Source organism: Xiphophorus couchianus, chromosome 3 (assembly GCF_001444195.1).
Source record: "Xiphophorus couchianus chromosome 3, X_couchianus-1.0, whole genome shotgun sequence".
NCBI lineage: Eukaryota > Metazoa > Chordata > Actinopteri > Cyprinodontiformes > Poeciliidae > Xiphophorus > Xiphophorus couchianus.
The window spans coordinates 10,977,031-10,999,571 of NC_040230.1; the positions used below are offsets into that span (position 1 = coordinate 10,977,031).

The window sequence follows — 22,541 nt, forward strand, 5'->3', positions numbered from 1 at the left end:
AAATAATGTTGCATATTATTGAATATATTTTAAAAGAAATGAAAGTGATTTTATTATACATGAATGAAAGTATTCCCAGGATTTATTACTGTTTGCTTCGATGATTCTGGCCCACATATAATGAAAATCAAACATTTTATTTCACAGAAAATTAGAATATTAAATAAGAAAAATAAATGATCAGAGTGGACAGGTGGCAAGTCCTGCCAGAGGAATGTGAGCAAAGCATGAAGTGCTCTAATGGCTATGCAGACTTATTAATGGATAAAACAAAGCAGACCAGCAGATGACACGGCTCCCTAAATCTTCATTGAATGTGGAAATTTCACACTGCAACTTTTACTCTCTGCCTCTCTGATCTTCCTCCAGCGTATCAGACCTCGATTTCTAAATGTAATGGAAAATGTACCGTTGTCTGAGAAGAGGACTAAGGGGCATTGACTAACAGTCCAGTTCTTTTCTTGCTACTACAGTTTTTGTTTTGTTTTCATCACAACCTAACCAAACATTAGTAGTTTGGCCAAGTGCAATGCCAATGCAGCACTGTCCCATTAAAGCTAACTGTTCTTGTTTATTTGCTTCATTTCAATTTGAAATACTGGCAGGTTTTTAAGGTGTTTACCATTATTCTTTTTATACTTTAATTTGTCTACAGATCTTTGAAATTTGCTTTCATCTTAATGATTTTTATTTTTTTTTTTGCAGAGAAAATGTAGTTTTACTTACAGCACCCTTCTCCAAGAAGTTGTTGTAGAACTCTGGGAACTGTTTCTTGGTGTCTCTGGCATTGAGGTTCTTCACAATGTCAGCGTGAAGATAACACAACTGTGAAGGAGGCAGAAGGTAAAGCAACTTTTTAGTCAGGCATCAGAAACAGTTGTTGATGGAGGAAGTCACTTTAATATTCAGCATAAATCCTAAAAATCACTGGAAAAACCAGAAGTGTCAGACATAAGCTAACAATTTTACACTCTAGCAACTATGACAGTGATTCTTTATTCTTGTTATGTAATGTCTTTGCAATCTGTAGGCTCTATGTCAGCTACATGAACAAGTAATACTTAATTTTTATAGTATATTATGGTTACTGAACATTATTTATGTTAGAATTTGATACTTGCACAAACTTAAGAGCTCTCAGATCAGAGAAGTTGAAAGGATGGGTAAATGGATGGAAGATGGACAAACAGATGACTGGACAGGTGAAGAAACAAATGGATGGATGGATAGTGAACAGACGACTGACAAGTAAATGAATGGATAGATGAGCAAATGAATGGGTAGACGGTGGAAAGGCAGACATAGATGATAGATGACAGAGCCGATGGATCGATGGACGAATGATGGGTGAATAGAAGGACAGATGTACAAATGAATGGATAAGTGGATGAATGGACAGATGGACAAACAGACAGATGAATAATGGATGGAAACATAGAAAAATACAAATAGATAATGGACAATAAAAAGTATGATCAAATGCAAAAACAGCTCACTGGATGCCCTTTCATGAATATCGTGGTTATAAGAAGTGAAATTTGAGACAATTTGCACCATTCAACTTCTTTTTATGCACAACAATCCAAAGGAACTCATCCTGTAAATCTGCAAAGTGAGACTTTACAAACTTTGAAAAGAGCACTTCATCAGTCTGTGGAAAACTCAGTACAAGTTACTCCTCTTCTACAGACTCTAATTCCCAAATGTAGGGCTGAATTTTTCAACTAACCTTGTCTGCTGTAACAGATTTTCAATGAGTATGAAAGAGTCAAAGGCGAGCAAGTGCTCCATTTACACTTCATAGATCCATGAGAAAAAAAGTAGGGCAAAGGTAAAAGGTTAAATCCAAACCCATTTAAGGCAGAACTGGATTTTTTCCCCAGGAGAAATTTAAAAAGTTACTTTACAACAACAAGAAAAAGTACATATTTTAAGAGTGCAGAGAGTAATTAAACAACATGAGGATAACGTTATAGGTACAAAGTTGTATTTTTGATAAATAAAGATAAATAAGTAAAAAATAAGCCACTTGTATCCAAAGACAGCACATCTTTTTGGGGGAGTCCAGCCTTTTTTCAAAGTAACACACAACAAACAGACAAAGCATGCTCTAGAGAGGGTATTTCTGTGTTTAGCCTGCAGTGTAAATTCCTCTACACTCTTGGAATGAGAAGGTGAGGCAGAGGGGGGATTCAGTTCACTGAACTTTACAGATTTGGCATTGGATATTTCTGAGGTCTTTGGACAGCTGTCAGTAAAAGGAAGACATAATAAATAAATTAATAATGAGCAAAAAGTCAACACATGTAACAATAAAGGGCTTTTTCTATTAAAGGTTAATAAAAAATGACAACCTTAAATTGAAGGTCAATCATTGTTCTTTAAAACAGTGTAAAGAAATAAAAGTAATATAAAATATATATAGGTACACCAGACGCTACAACACACCACATAAAAACCCTGGTTTTTCCTCCTCATTCACTAAGTCAGACTAAACTTGTCCTGTTTTATGTTAGTTACTATGAAATGATTTATTTTCTTAGATTTTAGAATAATAAATAAATATGCAATTAAACAGCAAGTATTTTTTTCTATAATTTCTCTCATTTTTTACAATTCCAAAATGATTCTGGTAATTATTTTGTTATCCATTTAGTGACACTCATGTTATTTTCTTTTACAGATCTCTTGTCTGGTATGGAATTTTGTTCTTTTCAAAAAAATGTGTTGAGCAGAAAAGGCATAAAATCACTTAAGGCCCTCTGTATCATTCACTTTCATATATTAACAGTGTTTAGGAACTACATTTTGCAGCAACTATATATTTTTATTTAGATAAAATTCCTCACAAACATAGAAGCAAAGGTGATTCATTTGTGGGAATCTACTGTGCACATCTGTCCCCAACCCTAATCTTCCCCCCTCATTTCCTGTCTGCATCGGCACAGACATAACTCCACTAAATACCTGCAAATTTGAAACCAAATCCCTGACATTATTAAAAGGAATCCACATTAATGTGTGAAAAGTGAGTGAATTTCTAAACACGCCGACCTTTTGAAATAACCATGTGAAATTCAGACTGTAAAGTGAAACATCTTTCAGCTTAAAAAATGTAAACACATCTGTAATCCCCTAATCCATCAAAATGTATCTTCTCTACACAAGCTGTTAGGTTCTCACCAAGGGCGCAGGGTCAAACTGGAGAATGACATGCTGCATGAACACCAGCAAGTGAGTTGGCCGTTTCTTCAACAAGTCGATGCTGTCGAAGTGTGGGCATTTGTCATCTGCTGACTGCGACGAACAACGAAAGAGCGACAAGGAGATGGAAGAATTACAAACTTAAGCTAAAGGTAATGATACAGTTAGATTCAACAGTTTCTCTTGCACTTTACTCACATCTGCTAGATCATTCTCAAAGTCCTCATCTTCAGCCCCAATGATGCTCATGGCTGGCTTAGAGCGCTGAGCTCCAAACAAACCCTGCTATGGAGAGACAGAAAAAGAAAAGGGGAGAAAACAAAATGCTTAGTAAATATTATGATTTTCATTATACATCTCGAGACCTTATCCTCAATCTTTTGATTCAATAGATCATTGCTAAGCAGAGGTAACTAGTAAGCCAGATAGGAGACAGAACACAGGGAATTTTCCAAGTGTAAAATCACAAGTAACAACAAAAAAATGTATCACGATTTAATTTGTCAGATTAGCAAAAAGACCCATCGATTTCAAATACCATTTGCTAAAACATAAAACATTCAGCATTATTAAACATATAAGCAGATATCTGCAGCGTATATGCCATTACAGTTAGGTTATTTACTGAGCTCAGGAGGAAGTTTTGACTCTGGCAGCGGCAAGTACCTACTCAACATACAACTCAGCAAACAATACCCCTGTAGATGTCATGAAGTAACAGCAAGGATCTAAAACTGGCAGTGAGTTAATCTGAAAAAAAAAGGTTTAGGCCAGCCCTTCTCTTTGAAATCAATGAATAGGAGGGAAAATGCTTCGGAACATGTGACTAACTTACCTCCACCCTTTACACCATTCACCACTTCCCCTTCCCCAAAACACACAAACAAAACACAGCTCCTGTATTCAGTCCTCTGAAGGCCACAGACCCAGAGCCGCCAGCAGGGAACACCCAAACACACATCAAAAGGCTAAACTGTACAACGCTGGGTGACAACAGTGGGCACAGTGTAAGAACTTGGTGATGCTGAAAAAGAAGGAAGAAGGTGTGATGTGTACAGTGCCAAACTAATGACAACCATTAGCTTTGGTTGTCATGCTTTAAATCTTTCAGATCAAACAAATTTCACTATCATAGATAGCCAGAGTAAATACAAATGCAGTTCTCAATTACAAAACATGCTGCCCTTATCAACTTGGCGCTAAGAGAAAACGTATGTGCCCCTAAACCTACTAAGTGGTTGTGGCAACCATTTGGCAGCAACCGCTGTTACAGTAGAGAAAATAAAGTCCACTCTTTTTGCAAAATTGATTTATTTTAGCTTCACTGGGAGGCTTTCTAGCATAAGCAGCATCTCAATTGGATGTGAGCCCAGAGTTTGTCTAAGCCAGTTCAAAACCTCTCTTTTGAAGAACCAGTAATAAGTGTAATTGCCATCAGTAAAATCTGATAAGAAAATGTGAGGACAGTGTTCTAATGTACAGTCTGAAGTGAGACAGGGGTCTCTTCCAACTTCCAATAGACTGGACCACAACAAACACAATAGCAAGCAAACCCAGAGGCATCCAATGGACTTTGACCTCTCAGTTGGAAGACCTCGACTTTGCAGATAACCTTATTCTTCCATCAACAAGCCACTGTAACATACAATCGGAAACAACAAGCAGCTGTAGCATACAATCGGAAACTGACAGAATCAACAAACACGCCAGACAAGTCAGACTTAACATCAACAGCTCCAAAACTCAAGAGAAGTGCATAAATTCCCCCTCAACAGAATCCAGATGAATGGAGCACCACTTGAGTTTGTGGAGAATTGAACCTACCTCTGTAGCCTTATCAGAAAGGACAGTGCTGTCCATAAAGACATTAGGGAAAGGCTGGGAAGCATTACGGTGTCTTTTCCAAACTCTGTTCCATCTGGAGAGCTAAACAATAGAGCTTAGAAACAAAGATGTTCCTGTACAAGAGCAACGTCTAGTCGTCCTCCTGCATGGTTCGGAGTGTTGCCTTGTTGTCATACATTATGAGACTCTGCCAGAGCTTTTGGCCAGTGCTTGACAGTCATCCCAGAAGAGCGGTGAAATGTGATATATACACAAAGATCCACAAACCCAAATGTTAACTAACAAGTGATTGAATTCCTTTTAGAAAAATCTCAAAAATAACTCTCACTTAACTTTCCTTTGTTAACTCATTATACATAATTTTAGCAAAGATATTTCAATCTTGTGTGATATTATTCTGCTGGCCCTAATGCAATCATTTTCTCAAATACAAGACTTAATGAAATATGAGTTTTCAAAAATACCCTTCAAGTGATCTTGCAAAATTTTTATAAAAACAGATTTTTTTTTTCAGATCCATTTTCAAAACAAGTTACATTATGCAGAAAAAGCTACATCATATACAATATGTGAAGAAGAAAAAAAAAAATGACCAAGTGGAAAATCTTTTACCTAGAAATAACCTGATTTATTTTATGTTTTCTCATTTTCATGCAGCCACTGAAGTTAATAACTAACAAACAAACTCTTAGAAAAGGTTACTCTAATTGAAATTGTAATAAAGAGCATGTTTGCCTTTCAGGGTTTCTAAGTACACACACACACACACACCACATGGCATATGCAGATGCATACAGAAGAACAGTCATAACTTTCATCAGTCAGCTTGCATCCCTCAACTACCGTAGTATTAACCACAGATGCATTTCAGTTTTATAGGCTTGGTCACTGATGCACACTCTTAAAACTAACAAGATGGTGCTTCCTTTTGAAGGGGCTGGGATAAATTTAAGACATTAGGTAACCTGTCCTGCAGGCTAATGAATAAAACTGGAACTTCTTGCAGGGAGTCACGAATGCTGCAGCAGCTGGGATGAAAAATAAAAGAACCTTTTGTTCAGGATTGAGGAAGTCAATATAATATACCAGGTAAACTGCAACGCATATCTGGATGACTAGAGCATAACAATAGGCGTAACAATATGACCCCTGAAAGACTAGTAATTAAGATGAATTACCTGTTTTTGTAACTTTTAGTGGCTGGGCTGGATTAACAAGCAAGTGAATATTTTATCCCCAAAAGTTAAAAGTAGTAAAAGCAGGAAATATGGGCCAGCATGAGGATTTACATTAGCTCGAAAGGACCCAATTTTAAGGGCTGAGTGAGGACATCGACAAAACGTGACGTCTTATGTGGCGTCTCAGTCTGCGGTACTCCAGATTTATTTCAAGTAAGGAGCAGTAGGGAAACAGCAATGTGGTCAGGGGCAATAAAGTCTTATGCCTGTAAGAAATGAATGGAAGCCCACGTTGTCCGATTCAACTACTGAACTTCTGTAGCTCAAATTGCCAAAGAAGTTATGGGTAGTTCTGATCGAAAGGTGTCCCAATAAAGAAAACATTGCATTACAGTTTGTTGCACATGGGATGGCATTAGCACAGATTTGTAAGGGTTCCCATGCTGAATCCTGTAGACTTTTGAAAGAGCCAAAAATGGGTATGTGAGCATCAGAAATGGAGAACAGAGCAATGGAAGAAGGTGGTCTGGTCTGATGAAACATGAACACTTTCTTCTGGAACATGTGGCACCGGGATGCAGTATGGGAAAAGGCCAAGCTGGCTTTGGCAGTACAATACTTTGGGTAATGTTTTACTTAGATCCATGTGGATCTTACTTTGACAAAGTCCCATTACCTAAGCACTGTTGGCTACCATGTACCCAATTTAATAAAGACAGTATTCTCCATTGCTTGGGTCTTATTTCAGTAGCATACTGTTTCCTGCTAAAATGCAAAAATGGTTGAAGAATCATCAGAGAAAGACAAGTGAAAGGCACTCATTTGACATCCAAATACTCCAGATCTCAATTAAATTAAGTATCTTTTGGGTCTCCTGGACAAATAAGACAAATCCAGAAAGACTCCATCTCATAAAATACTGGACTTAAAGGACCTGACGCTAACATTTTAATGCCAAGTACCACAACACAGTTTCAAGGATCTGGTGAAGGCAGTTCATCAAGTTCTATTTTAGCACCAACAGGGGATACATACACTAACAGGTACATTATTATGCCTGATTGGCATATACATTTCTTTGTAGCACTTTAAGCAGAGTTCCTAATCATAAAATGAAGGGTATTAATTCTCACCCTGCATTACAAAAACATTGAAATCAGTTGTTCTGGGGGCTAAATGGCAGATACACATTTACGCATAATGAAATGAATAGTGGCATTCTGTTTGAGTCTGAAATCCTCCTGGAGAAGGACAATGGCTAAGATAACAATGACAAAAACTACACTGTTTTTTACTTTTCAGTAAAGTAAAATAAAGTAAGAGTACTAATAAGTACTTCTACTTATTAGAAGTACTACATTGGTTCTTCAATAACTATTATGTCTTCTTGGTTGTGGCAGATGGCCGGGTTGTGCTGGAGGGGTTTTTTCCTCTCCACTGTTTCTACATGCATGCTCAATATGAGGGATTGCTGTAAAGTCAACAACACAACGGAAGCAATTATCTACTGTCACTATGTGCTTGTCCAGGAGAAGCTAATGCTACAAATTACTGACTTGATGCAATTTGCTGGGTTTCCTTATAGAAAGCCTTATAAATTAATTTGAATAATGAGCTGAACTTGATGCACGGTTTGATGACTAGGATCAATTGTAAAGTATGTGTTGATTGAACTAAAATTACTTTTTTGTACAGTACCTTGAGATGGTATGTTGTGAATTAGGGCAGTATAGTTAAAGATAATTGAACTGAATTAAATAATTAAAAAGAAATAGAAAAATATAACTGCCACTTTTCCTCAAAAACAAACGCATTAAGAAAATGTGAAGCACCTAAAAAAAAATCCCCTTTTCGATGAGTGCACAAGTCTAATTATACAAGTGAATTTGCAGTTACTTCGGCTGATTACGAGGGAACAAAAATAAAAATCCGCTTGATTTCTGGGGTAATCTGAAAGGGTGCTCCAGCAAGTCTGGATATGTGACTTTAATCAAGTGCATTTGGACAGCAATGTGGTAGCTCTGATAAATGCTTTGGGGTCAAAGAGAGGTCTTCTTGTGCATGACTTCAACAGAACTGGTGGCATGGGAGACAGAAAGTAGAACTGGGAGAAAGAGAGAGAAAATGTGTTCATTTATGACCGTATACAGTGGGCTGCATGCTGACAAAGGCCAGTGCTGGAGCAGCATGCATAGCAGGGGTTAGCTAAACAGAGAGAGTCACAGGCTTGAGACAGCAAAAGCTGCACATCTGCAGAGATATACACAAACACAACACTGAATCCAATGCTGGAAGTAAAGACATTTCTTCAAAATATGGCTTTTCCTGGTTGAAAGGCAAATGCTTTTCTTTAAAACTCCTTTAAAAGATGAAGTGAAGTTTTAATAACAGATGCATCAAACAGAAAATCTAACTGAAAAAATCCCCACCTTTCTATTTTAATATTCAAACAGGCCTTCAGACAGTTTAAATTATTTCAGTCAAGGGTAGGAATGTTTGTTCACATGACACCCTATATGTTTAACTCAAGTCAAAATAACGGCACTTGCTATGTTCTTCAAAAAACGACAAATTATTTGACGACCTGTTGCATTTTTTCACTGAATAAATTTCTTCTATATATATTTATGTATACATATATATATATTTATGTATACATATATACAGTACAGACCAAAGGTTTGGACACACCTTCTCATTGAATTCAATGAGAAAGTGTGTCCAAACCTTTGGTCTGTACTGTATATATACATATATATATATCCGTACATGTACAGAGAGAGAGGAAGAGGTAGATATATATAGATAGATTGATTGATATCCATATATAGATATCTATATATATAAAGTACAGACCAAAAGTTTGGACACACAGGTGTGTCCAAACTTTTGGTCTGTACTGTAGATATCTACATATAGATTTATATACCTTTATAGAGAGACAGACAGATATAGATAGATATCTATGTCTATATATATATAATTAAATTTAGATATATATATATATATATATCTTGCACAGAAAGAAATAGTTTTCTAAATGTTTTCCAATTTGTATAGGTTTAGACATCTAAAAGGCTCTTTTTGTTCCATGTTGTTTACATTTTCTATTTCCAATTCTCCCTTTAATTAATAAATGTGGTTGTCTTATTTTCTGCTTAGAATTAGAAATAAAAATCTTGCAATGAATGAACATGATTACTGATGTTGAACGTGGGGGAAGCCGGAGCACCCGGAGTGAACCCACAGCTACACGGGGAGACGTTTTCCACCGTGCAGTCCTGGCTTTTTAATATTAAAATGTCCAATTAACAACAACAGTAGCTCTTTTTCCAATTAGCGCCAATCACCCAACCCACACATGGCCCCACCCCCCTTTTAAATCTAATATACTGGAGACATAAATTGATGTCTACGCTGGATGGACGTTACTTCTGCCTTTGAACTGGCGCAGACATGAGGGAGTCAAAGCCTTTTTGATTCGCCTCCACAGAGAAATCTTTTTCATGGGGCTCTCTTCTTGTTCAGAGACGTTGTTCTGCTCAGCTGATTCTCCAGCTGCTTGAGTCTCTGATTCCTGAGGTGTTGTTTGGATTCCATCTTCATTTAATGCAACCTTCATCTGTGGAGGCGATGTTTTCTGTTTTTCTATGAGACCACTCTCCCCTTCTGTGTAGCAGGAACCCTACCTGCTACGTCTTCTGCGACTTTGCAAGGTTTTGTCTCTATTTGCTCAGAAGCTGTCTGTGGGATCTCTAGTATTTCTAAATCTGTTTTTGGTGTCTTAGTGTTTTGGATCAAGTTTTGATCCGTCTCTATTTTGTTTACAACGGTTTCCAGTTCAGCTTCCTTTGCCGTCTTTCTCTTTTTTATACATTCTGATTTAGTCAATGGCCTTTTCTCATCTGGCTGATCCCCATTCTGTTGTATTTCAGGGACCATTTCGTCTTCAGTCGCCTGCTGTAGTTCACCAATCACTGTTTCATTTCTATGAATCTCAGTTATGATGGAGGCTGTCTGATCCCCGACTATTTCGGAAAATAAGTTTTCCGGTATTGAAACTTCATCTTGTTCAGTTTCTTCCACAGAAACTTTATCATTGTTGAGGGTCTCCAGCTCACAGGCAGCTTTCATTGCTGCCTTTCTTTTGTTCTTACACTTAGATTTCTTTGATGGTTTTTTGTCATCTTGCTGGTCCCCACTTAGTTGGGTTTCAGAGACCGTTTCTTCTTCATTGATCTGCTCTACTTTAGCGATCTCTGTTTCAATCATATGAATGTAAGTTTTAATGGAGGCTATATGATCCACAACTCTTCCTAGTATAGAAACTTCTTGTTGTTCACCGTTTTCATTATTGGGGATCTCCAGCTCAGAGGCAGCTTTCATTGCTGACTCTGTCCTGTTCTTACCTGTAGATCTCTTGAATATCTTGGTCTGCTGATCCTGATGCCCATTCAGTTGTGTTTCAGAAGGCTGTTTTTGTAGCACTAAAGAGATCTCAGTTTGTGTTGAAGTTGTTTGACTGACTGGTTTTACTGGATAGCTGGTTTCCTATAGATCCATCTCAGTTTGTGTCGAAATTGTTTGACTGACTGGTTTTAATTGATAACTGGATTCCAACCCATCCATCTCAGTTTGCGTTGAAGCAGATTGATAATTTACTGTTTTCTGCTTTGGGATTTCTTGCGAATCTGTCTGAGTCTGAACAGAAACCATTGACTTCTTGCTTTGTCTGCTCTCTGAGAGTCCGTTCCTCACCAGCTCTTGCTGCTGTCTAAGTTTAGCATTTAGTTTTTTATTTGTATCAAACATCTCATCAAGCTGTTTCATTAAATATTTCTGCATTTCATTGTTCGACGGTTTCAAGTTACAACTGGTTTCCAGCACATCCATCTCTGTTTGCGTTGAAATTGTTCGACTGAGTGGTTTTAATGGATAGCTGGTTTCCTGTCCATCCATCTCTGTTTGTACTGAAGCAGATTGATAATTTACTGTTTTCTTCTTTGGGCTGTCTTGTGAATCTCTCTGAATTTGAACAGAAACCAGTGAATTCTTGCTTTGTCTGCTCTCTGACAGTAGTTTCCTCACCAGCTCTTGCTGCTGTCTAAGTTTAGCACTTAGTTTTTTATTTGTATCGAACATCTCATCAAGCTGTGTCATTAAGTATCTCTGCATTTCTTTGTATTTCAATTCAGTCTCCTTAAATCTGGCAAGACACGAACAGTTTGCTTGACTTATCTTTTCAGAAGAGTGGGGCAGATTTTGAATTTCATTTAAACACCCTCTTTGAACATTTTCTGCTGTCTGATCATCAGGAACCTCAGTTAAATTGTTTGTCTGGATGTTGTCCTTGGGCTTAACCGTAGATAGACTTTTCTTGCCTTTTTGATCCAGTGTCTCCAGCGCTTTGGCGATCAATTCATTTTCAGTCACCAGTGAAACGTCCTGCGGTTCGGTATTATCAGCAGAAACCTTAAGCTCTTGCTGCTCCAACCAGACTGCAAATGGCACCTTCTTCTTCTTGCGCTTGAGCGGATTGGGTGGCTGTAATTCCCTTTCGACAAAATCACTTCTCTAGAAACTTGGTAAAGATTTCACGTTAAGCTTGATGTACAGTAAATCTCCAAACGAAATGTGCACCAAACAAAGTTGAAAGTCTTACTGTGAACTGCTAAATAAATTCTCAAGAGAAACAAAATAAACAAAACAACCAAAAACAAAAATAAAATGGATTCTCAGTCTCCATTAACAAAAAATGTACTTGAATAAAAACTAAACAACATAAAGCCAAAGTGGAAATAAATACTGCATTCAACCAAAAGAGTGCAGATTATGAAGTCTGTATACTATATTGCCCTTCAGTAATAATTAGATTTAAATAGAGAAAATGGGCACATCCCACTACCTGATGCAATAGTTCACACTACACGATTTTTTGCCCCTGTTTTTCCCCTTACGACAATCTTAGAACATTGGTGGTTCTAAGATTGTCGCTTTCGTAACCGATAATGCTGTAGTGTTTGGTGTGTTACGGAAGATCAGGGGGCTCAAAAGCTTCCACATAATCGCGGGAAGGTTTTGAGTTGATCTCGGCTGTAGGTGACAAACTGAAAGCCGCCAGGACGATGAGACCAGCACTTATCAAAAATATTCACTAAGATCCTAAACGTTTGTAGCTTCATTAAAGAATAATAATTTTTTTAAAAAAACCTGTTAAAATTTATATTTTCAGTAATTATTGTTTCAACAAGGTGTTGCGCAATTCAGTGCGTTTCAGTTCCATTTACAAAAAAAAAAGGCGACAAAGACCGACTGACTAGCAGAGCAGGAGTTTACATTAGCTAACCAACCATCGCTGTGTTCAGGGGAGCGCTTATTAATAATCGAGAAATAAATATCAAGCCTGGAAACTTGACAACGGACTGAATGTTATGTTTTTAACGTCGCTGCTCCGCTTGCGGGGCGCAGGCGGTTGCCACGGCAACTGGTGTGCTTAATGACATAGAGAGAGAGAGCGAGAGAGAGTAAAACGGTAGGAGAATCTCACTTTATTATTTCTGCTACAACTGATGTATATTCGCATTTAAAATAAGTCAATAGAGTTTAATTTACAATTTTTATGTATTCGTGTCATGAGGTAGATCTCAGTTGGCTGGTGAGAGAAAAAGTAGATCTTGGTCTCAAAAAGTTTGAGCAACCCTGCGGTAGATCATCATGGCCGCTCCGATGTCGGATTTTCCCCGACTGGGAGCGTTAATGCAGCCTGTTGAATGTGACAGGTAGCCAATCAGAAAGCGTGGATTCTCCTCCGCACTTTCTGAGGGGAAATTACGGAGGGGAATCCCAAACAGCTGACACGGCGCAACCAGAAGTCCAGCAGACAGGACATCGGAGATGATACGTGGAAACAACATTAATGTTTATTCAACATTTCGTGCAAAGAATATAGAAATGACAAGGGGAGGAGTTGGAGCAAAATTGCTACCGCAGTTGATAAACCTGGTAACTTTTCAGCTGTTCTTCGTTAACGTGACATAAATAGGTTCTAATGATTTTCATTCAGTCAGGACTTTACGCTGACACTAGCCACATGCATTGCAGGTAGATTGTAGTAAAGCATTGATTAATGCCTGGTTTTAAAATTAGTTAACTGAACTTGTAGCCATTATTTTGTGCCCATTGTTGGAAACCACACGGCACGATGGAGCCGTTATACCAAGGATTTCTGTTGGCTCATCTCTCAGGTTTTGAAAATGGGCCGACAATCAGCCGACAACTCTACGATCTACGATCGTGTCGTGTGCGCTGGGCTTTACACTAAGGAAATGAGGAAGGGAGGATCAGTGGAGAGCACCGGAGTTGAGCCTTATTTCATTCAATGTCATTAACAGAAAGAGAAAAAGGCCGGAAGAGACGATAAAGCCGATAATTAAAATGATGTCGATAGTTTTAATTTATCGTACGATTAATTGATTTATCGTTTATCGCGACACCCTTCTAATTTTCTAATAAAGCCATGCAAAAACTCTTCAGAGATTATACAATACAGATAGGTTACTACCACTCATTATTTTTAGATCAGTGTAGTTGCAAAATTAAATGTGTATTTTTTTAACATCTAGTTAGTTTGTGTTTTTGTTGGATGTTTAGAGAAATCAAATAGTTTGTTTTTTGTTGTTGTTTCTAAAGCCTGATCTACCTTGATTTGTGAGCAGCAAGTTGGAATCTGAAAACTCCTATCTTCTTCCTGCAAGTGAAAAGACCCACCAGGTGTCTTCAGTGGTAATTATTGTTAATCGGTGATAAAGAACAAAACGTAGCTATTTTGTTAGCAGTGAGTTTGTAAAGAAAACTAGAGTTTCTTCAACATATCTACAGTTCATTCAGGCTGCAACAGAGCGAGAGAAAGCAAGACCATCAAATAACATTAAGGCTGAATGGGATACAGCAAAGGTGCTCAGTTTTATCCCTTTGAGCTTTCCTTTAAAAAAAAGAATAAAAAAGCCAAATAAATTATCAACAGACACATGTAGCGTGTATACACACATGGTGTGTAGAAAAAACTTTTTGAAATATTTGCAAAAATGACTAGGTAATAATTTTTCTAGCACAAACCTACCACAAATGTTTAACATCACTTGTTTTAAAGAATGTATGGGGGCAACTTCACTTTAAAATTGGCTGATCCAAGTAAAATAAAATAAAAAAATTAACATGAATCATTGATAAGTGAATAAACTGACCAAACATTGCAGCTCTCAGTGGGATAAAGATTGGTGAAGCATTTCAGTTTCAGTTATTCCTGTAATGGAAAAGCTTAGATAACATGGAGGAAAGCATGCTTCTGTTTCCATGCAGCATGTCTCAGCATTTCAATCCCCTCATTATAAGAGATTCTGAAGCCAGTCCCTTATTATTGTTGCGTCTTGGTTTATTTCAGTGAGTCTGTAATACATTTAGGTATTCTTAGAGTGAAATTAGAGCAGACAGGAAGCTGATTGTGGCTACTCAAAGGGAAGTGAAGAAGGTCAGTTCCCTTCTACAGAGTACACGCTCCTGCTCTAACTAAACTGGACTGAGTGGTGCATTCCAGCATATGGCACGGTTCGGACAACAGATGGAGACAGTGTGAGTTTCAACACCAAGCAGACTTTTTTCCCATCCCCTCACAATTACATCAAAGTTGGCATCAGTTCTCCACCATTGGGTCTCCTCCTGGCTCATGCAGCGTGCACGAGGTATTCAGTCCCAGAAGTGCAGAGATCAACTGTGGTGTTCCTGAGAGTCGGCAGCTGACCCCTGCTCCTCCCTCCCATCACATTCCACTACTAACTAAGTGTCAGATGGCATCAATGTAATGATAGCCATCAAGCGTGTTTGCCTTTGTGTGTATTTGAGCAAAGACTATGCTCGTACGTGTGTGTGTGTGTGTGCGTGAGGGCGTGTGCGTGTGTGTGGAGGCTGCCGGTGTACCGGTGGGTGTGTGTGACAACTGGCCTTTATAAGAACATTCCTTCTCCATTGCTGAACAAGCTGAGGTCTAATACAGTATGAAGGCAAGCTAAAATAAGCAGCTGCCTCTTTATTTAGACTGAATGGCAGCAGAGTTCAGTATTAAATATTTCCAATAGGGTCAGTGCAGGCTAATGATAATCCACCAATTCTTACATCAACTCTTATGTAAATCCCTTAGCAACTGTGGAACTGTTAAAACAATTGGAGGTTAAGGTGAAACCCTTTTGATCTGGACAGGATTAGGAGCCAAACTGTGCCCCTCGCCCAAATGTGGGCCTCTGCAGCACCCATACCTCAGTAGTAGAAGAGGCTAATAGCTCTTAATCAAGATGTAACTGCATAACAGTGACTGTGAGACAGGCGAGTGACAAACTGGTGCTAGCACCAAATACCAGTAACAGGACACAACTGTGCAACAACACAACCTAACCTAAAAGGATACCGCAAGTTCTCATAAAATGACCTATCGGCAGCAAAACGGAACCTTGTTCACAGCCTCAGTGCAACACTAATAAAGTATGAGAAAACTATGACAAAAATAGTTTCAATCATGCATCATAGTGTAAGATGATAAGCTCTAAAAGTGTTTTTCTGTTTTAATTAGGATGTGCAATTTTAAGAATATAATTAAACTTGTTATTCATAAATATTGCAATTAAGAGTAGCACAATCAAATTGCAGCAATCATTGCAATAACAATATGGTGCTGGGTGCAACATTTTATAAAATATTATATTAAGTGCACCACATTCAAAATGTGCATGCCAGTCCTGCTGGATGGACCTTCACTCAGCTGATAAGTATGTTGTTGGCATGCAAAGGTCAATAGATAATCAAACAAGGTCGACTGTATTCATGCAAACCTTTGCAATTGCAGTAGTGCATGCACTGATAATGCATGCATTGCCCTATACCTTGCAAACCACTCAGTTTTTAATTGAATGCAGATGCATTAGTCATCTGATGCACCCTTAGTTTGCAGCAGATGACTGAGTAGTCACAGATATTTTGTAAGCTGTGCATGAATGACAACAGAAGATCAGGGTAAAAATCGATCATTCAGTTCTACTCTTGGATCTGTAAGAGCATGACTTGCCCACTTCTCCTTTTTTTTGTCCTAATGGCCAGCGTTTACTAAAGTTTGAGTCAGACGTAGGGTTCTCACTCAAACTCTGGCAGATTGAGTAAATATTGACCCTTTTGATCTTTGTTGCAAGACAACTTGCAGACCAACTGAGCAGGTCTAACAGTTTCTGATTCCATTAAAAATAACAAACAGGCCTAATTATCCCAGGCCGATATGATTATCAGGGATTGTGACACACCCTAGCTGAAGAATTACACTTATCCTCTTAATTTACTGTAGCTCAGGGGCTTTTCGGGCTGTTACTCATAAGCATGTTACGGCTAGCAAAAGAATTTCATTGCATTGCATTACCGGGTATACCAGCTTTTAAATTCCTCATCGAACCGTCAGCTTGTTTTAATATTAATATAAATTTTAATGCAATTATTAGAAGAGTAATTGATCTCTTATGTGTCCCCATGTATTCTACTCTCTGTGCTTTCCATTGTTTGATAGCAACACAATAACCTAAACAAAACGTGTTCTGATTAGCACATCTTTCAGTTTCTGAAATGTAGAGATGTCTTTGAAGTTGTGACTGAAATGAGCTCTAAGAGCTAAGAGCTCTAAAAATAGAGCGGCGGTTGATGGCTGCAGCTCGGACAGCTTGTACTGCTGCTGCCGCTTATCTGCCTCATTCATCAGGCCAGAGACCCTCATTAACTATGACCAGGGGATTCCTACCAGAGCCGCTGCTGCTAACCCACCCCTCCAGCAGCTCCACCCTTAGGCGCCTCAACACAGACCAAAAAAGAAAAAAGCTCTGGCAAATAAAGAGGCATACAGACAGGAAGTGGGTGTAATTTCCTCAGGAAGCTATCAGAGCCATTTCCTGTATAACCAATCACATGAGAAGAGAGTGAGAGAAGGCGAGACACAAAGAAAGAATCAAGAAAGAGAGTGAGAAATTTTGTAAAACATGGAGGCCACAAGTGTTTCCGTAAGAAGCATGACAAAAATGCATTCAGTTTCATTTCAGGTTTACTTGAGCAAAACTGAAATGATTCAATTTTGAAAAGGATGAAGCTCCAGTAAGATAGTCTAACCTAAACGAAACGATGGATAAACAAAGATGCTGGAATACTGAGGTTAATCTGACTTTTTTGATGATTCAAGCATAACATTTGAAATCTTATGAACATGAATCATTTTCAATTAGCAAGATGAGAATATTTTGTTTCTGTTTCAAGCTTGCTCTTTTTAAAACGTGTTTGCCGAGGCGTTTCTTAGCAATGCAATTTCTGAGGAAAAGACTTGCTGATGCACAACAAAACACCTGCACTACACGTAATCCTAACAGTTCAAATTCCATCAATAAACTGACAGACAGAAGATAAGCAAACAAAACCTTCAAGACTGCCTCTTCACCTCCGCAGAGGATCAACTGAAGGAGGGAGGCCTGTAATAGCTTTAGGTCACAGTGTAATCAAAGGTGTTCCAGTAAATGCCTCCTCCACATTGGCAGATGGCAATGATCATGTCTCAACCCCAGCAACGACCAACAATGTTGTGCATGGACGGGATGTTAGTAGCAAGCTACTGCTTTCCAAAAATTACACTGCTTCACATTTGCTGATTGACTGTTTGAAGGAATAAACCGGACGTCTGACGAAGAAACCAAATTAAAGATCAGAATAACCTGCATTGTTTCAATGGACGAAAGTTGTGCATTACAGGAAAGCTACTTAGTGGAGCCAAATGAATTAGGTTATTTAATGTTTCAAAAGAAAATAAGCACAGAAGATGGTTCTAACGGCAACATTGGGAAGTTGATAGTTCAGTGAAAACTGCAGTTTATTTAGTCTTACAAATTGTACAATTATTTTGTAAACTTGCATAACTAACATAACTTTTCAGATGTTTTATAATGGCATAATTGATCATCAAAAAATACTTTGCAAACAAAATGAAAGGAGGGATGGTAATATGAGATATGGAGGAGAGGTAGGAAGGAAAAACAGGAAAATGGTTCATTCTGAAATAAGAAACAAAGCAGCAGCAGAGGAAACACTTTAAGGAACAGGCAACGGAAATATCCAAGTATACGCAAGACATTTTGGCAAGTACAAGAAGAAGGTAAGTATCCAAAAACTGTTAGGTAATACACATCAGAGTTTGCTAATTACACATCTGTTTCCAAAAGTCAGCAAAGCATAACCAAGCACACACCCTCGGCTTGTCCAACCTTGACCAAGCAGCTCCATCTGCAGCTGGCAGAGCTCCGAGTTCACACACCCAAAACACCTCTCTGACTAGAGTGCATGTCTCCTGTGTATGAATCTGTATAGAACATGTATCCTTAGTTTGTAATATAAATAAATATATAGTGTGCCTTGACCCACTAGCTCATATTCTCTCATGTTACTTTATATGAGCCAAAGAGCATAATTGGGAAATGGCTGAAAAAAAAATGGCTAAAAATATTTTAAACATCTTAAAACTGTGGTTTGATAATACAATAATACTTCAAACTCTGAACATCTCATGGAAAGAGAAATGGACATATGACACAAGATATTGCTGTCCACCTCATCTCTACATTTCAGCACAGGTAGGAGATGGGACAAGATGGCAGCAAGGTGAGCATTACTCAGAGAAGTGGTGATGAAGTGCATGGTAACTCTGGAGGAGCTGGAAAGACCCACAGTGAAAGATTTACATTTATTAAAATACCTGGCCTTTATGGAGGAAACTGAAGCAGAGACCCTTATTTTCACAAACAGTTGAAAACCAGTGTTTTTTCACTTCACATGATGCACTAACTATAACCTTACAAAATGTAAAAAAAAAAAAGTTCCAAGGATGGAAGTATTTTTGCAAGACATTGGAAGTAGAACGTGTCCACAGATGCAAGAGGCTAATTTCAAGGCGCTCCTTGGCTGGTGGATAGTAATATTCCTTGAACAGGATGGGTGGATGTGTGAAAAGTGAAGGATCTGAAAATGACTTAAAGGTAAATACTCTGAACTACACATCACACATGTAGAGCATGTTCACAACCCTAAATCAGGATTTGTAACTTAAATCACATCAAATTTGTTAAGGATGCTTGATGTGATCAGTGTCTTCAGTTCAACTATTGACTTAGATAAGATCTTAATCTGATGCATGTGTAGCAGACAGCTGAAACTACTAACTTGTATTACATCAAGGCTGTGCGCATCAGCATTGCTGCTGGCTACCGTGTTGACCTTGTGGCCCCTTTGGACAACCACAGAACAAAACTTTCATATCATACTTTTGTTTTTCTCCCCACCCTGACATGTTTGCTTATTTCACACATACAAGGACACAAATACTTTTTAACATAAGCTTCACTCGCCGACAAAGTATTTTACAAAGTCTAATTAGGTTTCTAGTACTGAATGCGGAAATATTCCTACCCCTTTGTAAAATAATATAGTTATAATACAGTTGACATGTGTCACATGACTCCTAACTCTTTATGCAAGCAGTAATACAAAGTTGACTTAAAACAAAAAAGGTCAGGAGTTGCCTGTATTCGGTGACCCTCACACTTGGGAGTTAAAATAGAACCTGAAAGGAAACTCCGTCTAAAACTTGAAGTTGGACATTTCTGGGGGAAAAAAGCCTTTTGTTTAGTCAATCAAGACGTTAAAGGGAATGAAACCATTTCTGACTAACTTCGTTCTTTAATCTCAAACATAAGCTTTGTGATGACAACAGTACAACAGGACTGATCCTAAGATGTGGGCGTTTACAAGACAATCTAATAACAGACACAGGGGAGGTGAATTGTGGGAAATGTCCTGGAGGTTTGTTGTTTGTCTCTAGACTAAACCTCTGCTGCATCACTATAGGCTAAATGTCCTGAAAATATGCATAAACTTCACAAAGGCACTCAGCTCTTTATACATCATCGCTTTAGAGATAATTTCTCCAAAACAAATTAGGCTTCCAGAAAACACAAGTGTCCTAATTTAAACTGTTAAAGATAAGCCTTAATTTTTTCACAGATAAGAAATTTCAAGATAATGTCTGCCTGTTATTTCAGTGTCATAGAAAGGGTAAAAGAACAGCGGCCGCAGCTTTTTACAGGGAGCAAAGTTATCCCGGAGATCTTGTCGCTGCCCTGACAGTCGGCAAACACACCAGCAGCGCGTACAGGGTGAGATACTGGAGTTATTGTTGCACAGCTGACTGCATGTACGAGGAAGTCAGATCATGAGTTGGTGAGAAAGGGAGTGGCTCCTCCTTAGCGAGGGTGTTAAGAACATGACAATATGTCTAGTCAGGCCTATTTCTCTCTGCGCAAATGAACTGTATCCCTGCCATTCATTTCATTTATATGCCCCTAAAGTTGTCCCTTTTTCTTCTCTTCTAACTTTCTTCTCCTCCTTGTCTTGCCTAACTAAAGCACCTCCTTCTATTTTCACTCTGAGACAGCCAGTGCATTCATAACAGGTCGACAAGAGCCAATTATATAATTTAACAAGCATTACATAGCTGCTAAAATAAGATTATGGCCAATAGCTAAAGAAAAACACAAGCAGGGTTCTTTTTTTGTTTTGTTCATTGCTTCACACAGCATGCCTTACACGCTGTTCTTTGTTTTTGCTGCAAAAAGGAAACATACTCCTGTAACATTGTTTTAGTGCAATAAGCTTATCGTGGTTTTCCTTGGACTCGGCTGCTGCAGGGAGTCGATGACCTTCTATTCAGACATTTTTAATGATATTGAACAGCCACATCCCCCTAAATGTCTGCACAAGGCTTTCCAGAGTCTGTTTACATTGTAAAGATGATAAACGAGGCATCCCAAATAACAAGCTGCAAATTTCTCCCACATCCCTGCACACACATCCAGCACAGCTTAATAGGCTTTTGGCTTATTTGCTTGTTTCCTTTCAGCTAAAGCTAACTCCAGTCTCGTACTCCAACTAGCTGCCGCCCCCATCCGCTCTCGCCTCCTCACCCCCATAAAGAGGTCAATGGCCTCATGGAAACAGTTGATAGGCCGGGGGAAATCGACTGGCATGGATTGGCAGTTCAGAGTGAACCTCCAGCTTGGCCTAACTGCTTCCATGTGTATGCGGGAGAGTTTGGGTATGTGTGCAGCTGTAATTGCCAAGATTAAACAAAGAAATCTCTGATTAGCCTTTTTTGGCAAAAAAGAAAGAAAAAAAAAAACCTGACCCTGACTCATTCAGTCGTTCAATTATGTGCATTAGCGTGTGCAGCAGGTTCATCTGAGCTTCAGCTGATTTAAAAAAAAGGCACCAAACAAAGCTGAAATACCAGGGTTCATGTCAAATATTCCTGGAAGGAATGTCGGGTTATCCAGAATCAAAGCCTGTAAGCCAAAAATGCCTCTGCACTCACACAAAGGTGCACCTTGGCTCACAATGCTGAAAATCTTAGACCCATGTTGTGCATAACAAAAAGGCAATAAATGACTCAGCCCAGTCCTTATACCGTCTACGAATAATTATATCGAACGCTACTTTTTAGAAGTGCATTCATATCTAAGGAGAAAAAGTAACTTGGCTCTGACCAGTGCTGACATTTATTACTCAGTGAAATAAACTCAAGTGAAAACAGATCTCTCCTCATTTAGCGTCATGTTTCAATAGCTTTGAAAAAGCATCCAGATTAGCCACAAAGCATTGATGTAGATGCTGTTTTTCACACCAAGCCACAAAGAGAAAAAAAACACTAGGAGCTGATTAGAATCGCGATTATTGACTTGCTTTCTTTACAATAGCAAACCTAACAGTACAGATGAGGCAGTTAATCAGTCAGAGATCTGAACCAATCAGATTTTCACTTGATTGACTGACTGATGATCAGCAGGTCAGTTACTGAATAATCAGATTTTTTTGCATCAAAACAAAGAACTCCAACAATGTCCAGGTTGTAGATGCATAAACTAAAAGCATGTATGCTTTTTTTTTCTTTTACTTTATATGTGTTATATAATACACATATATACACACTCAATACAATAATGAAATCAATCTAAATTGTAATCCGTAGCTCAGACTACATAGAAAATCAAACATTAGTATCAGCCAGAAGCAATCCAATTGTTTAATCTCTACTTAATACATTCCATGGAGGCCTTTTAATAATTCATCTGAATAAACTAAGAGAAATGCAAAAGAATGATTACCATCTCATATGAAGATGGCAGAATTTAATATAGTTATCAG

At 38.3% G+C, this 22,541-nt stretch overlaps 1 protein-coding gene across 8 annotated transcripts in view; it reads right to left on the reverse strand.

Moving 5' to 3' along the window:
- arhgef1 (Rho guanine nucleotide exchange factor (GEF) 1) overlaps positions 1-22,541 on the reverse strand; it is a 52,910-nt gene that overhangs the window by 23,091 nt on the left and 7,278 nt on the right. For 7 of the 8 annotated variants that reach the window (XM_028010870.1, XM_028010888.1, XM_028010894.1 and 4 more), the window contains exons 2-4: positions 3,403-3,489; positions 3,184-3,297; positions 727-825 (exon numbers count right to left, since the gene is read on the reverse strand). In XM_028010870.1, the coding sequence (XP_027866671.1) occupies positions 727-825; positions 3,184-3,297; positions 3,403-3,453 (264 nt within the window). In that variant the 5' untranslated portion in view covers positions 3,454-3,489. The remainder of the gene's footprint in view (positions 1-726; positions 826-3,183; positions 3,298-3,402; positions 3,490-22,541) is intronic. The other variant, XM_028010841.1, reaches the window with a different exon arrangement.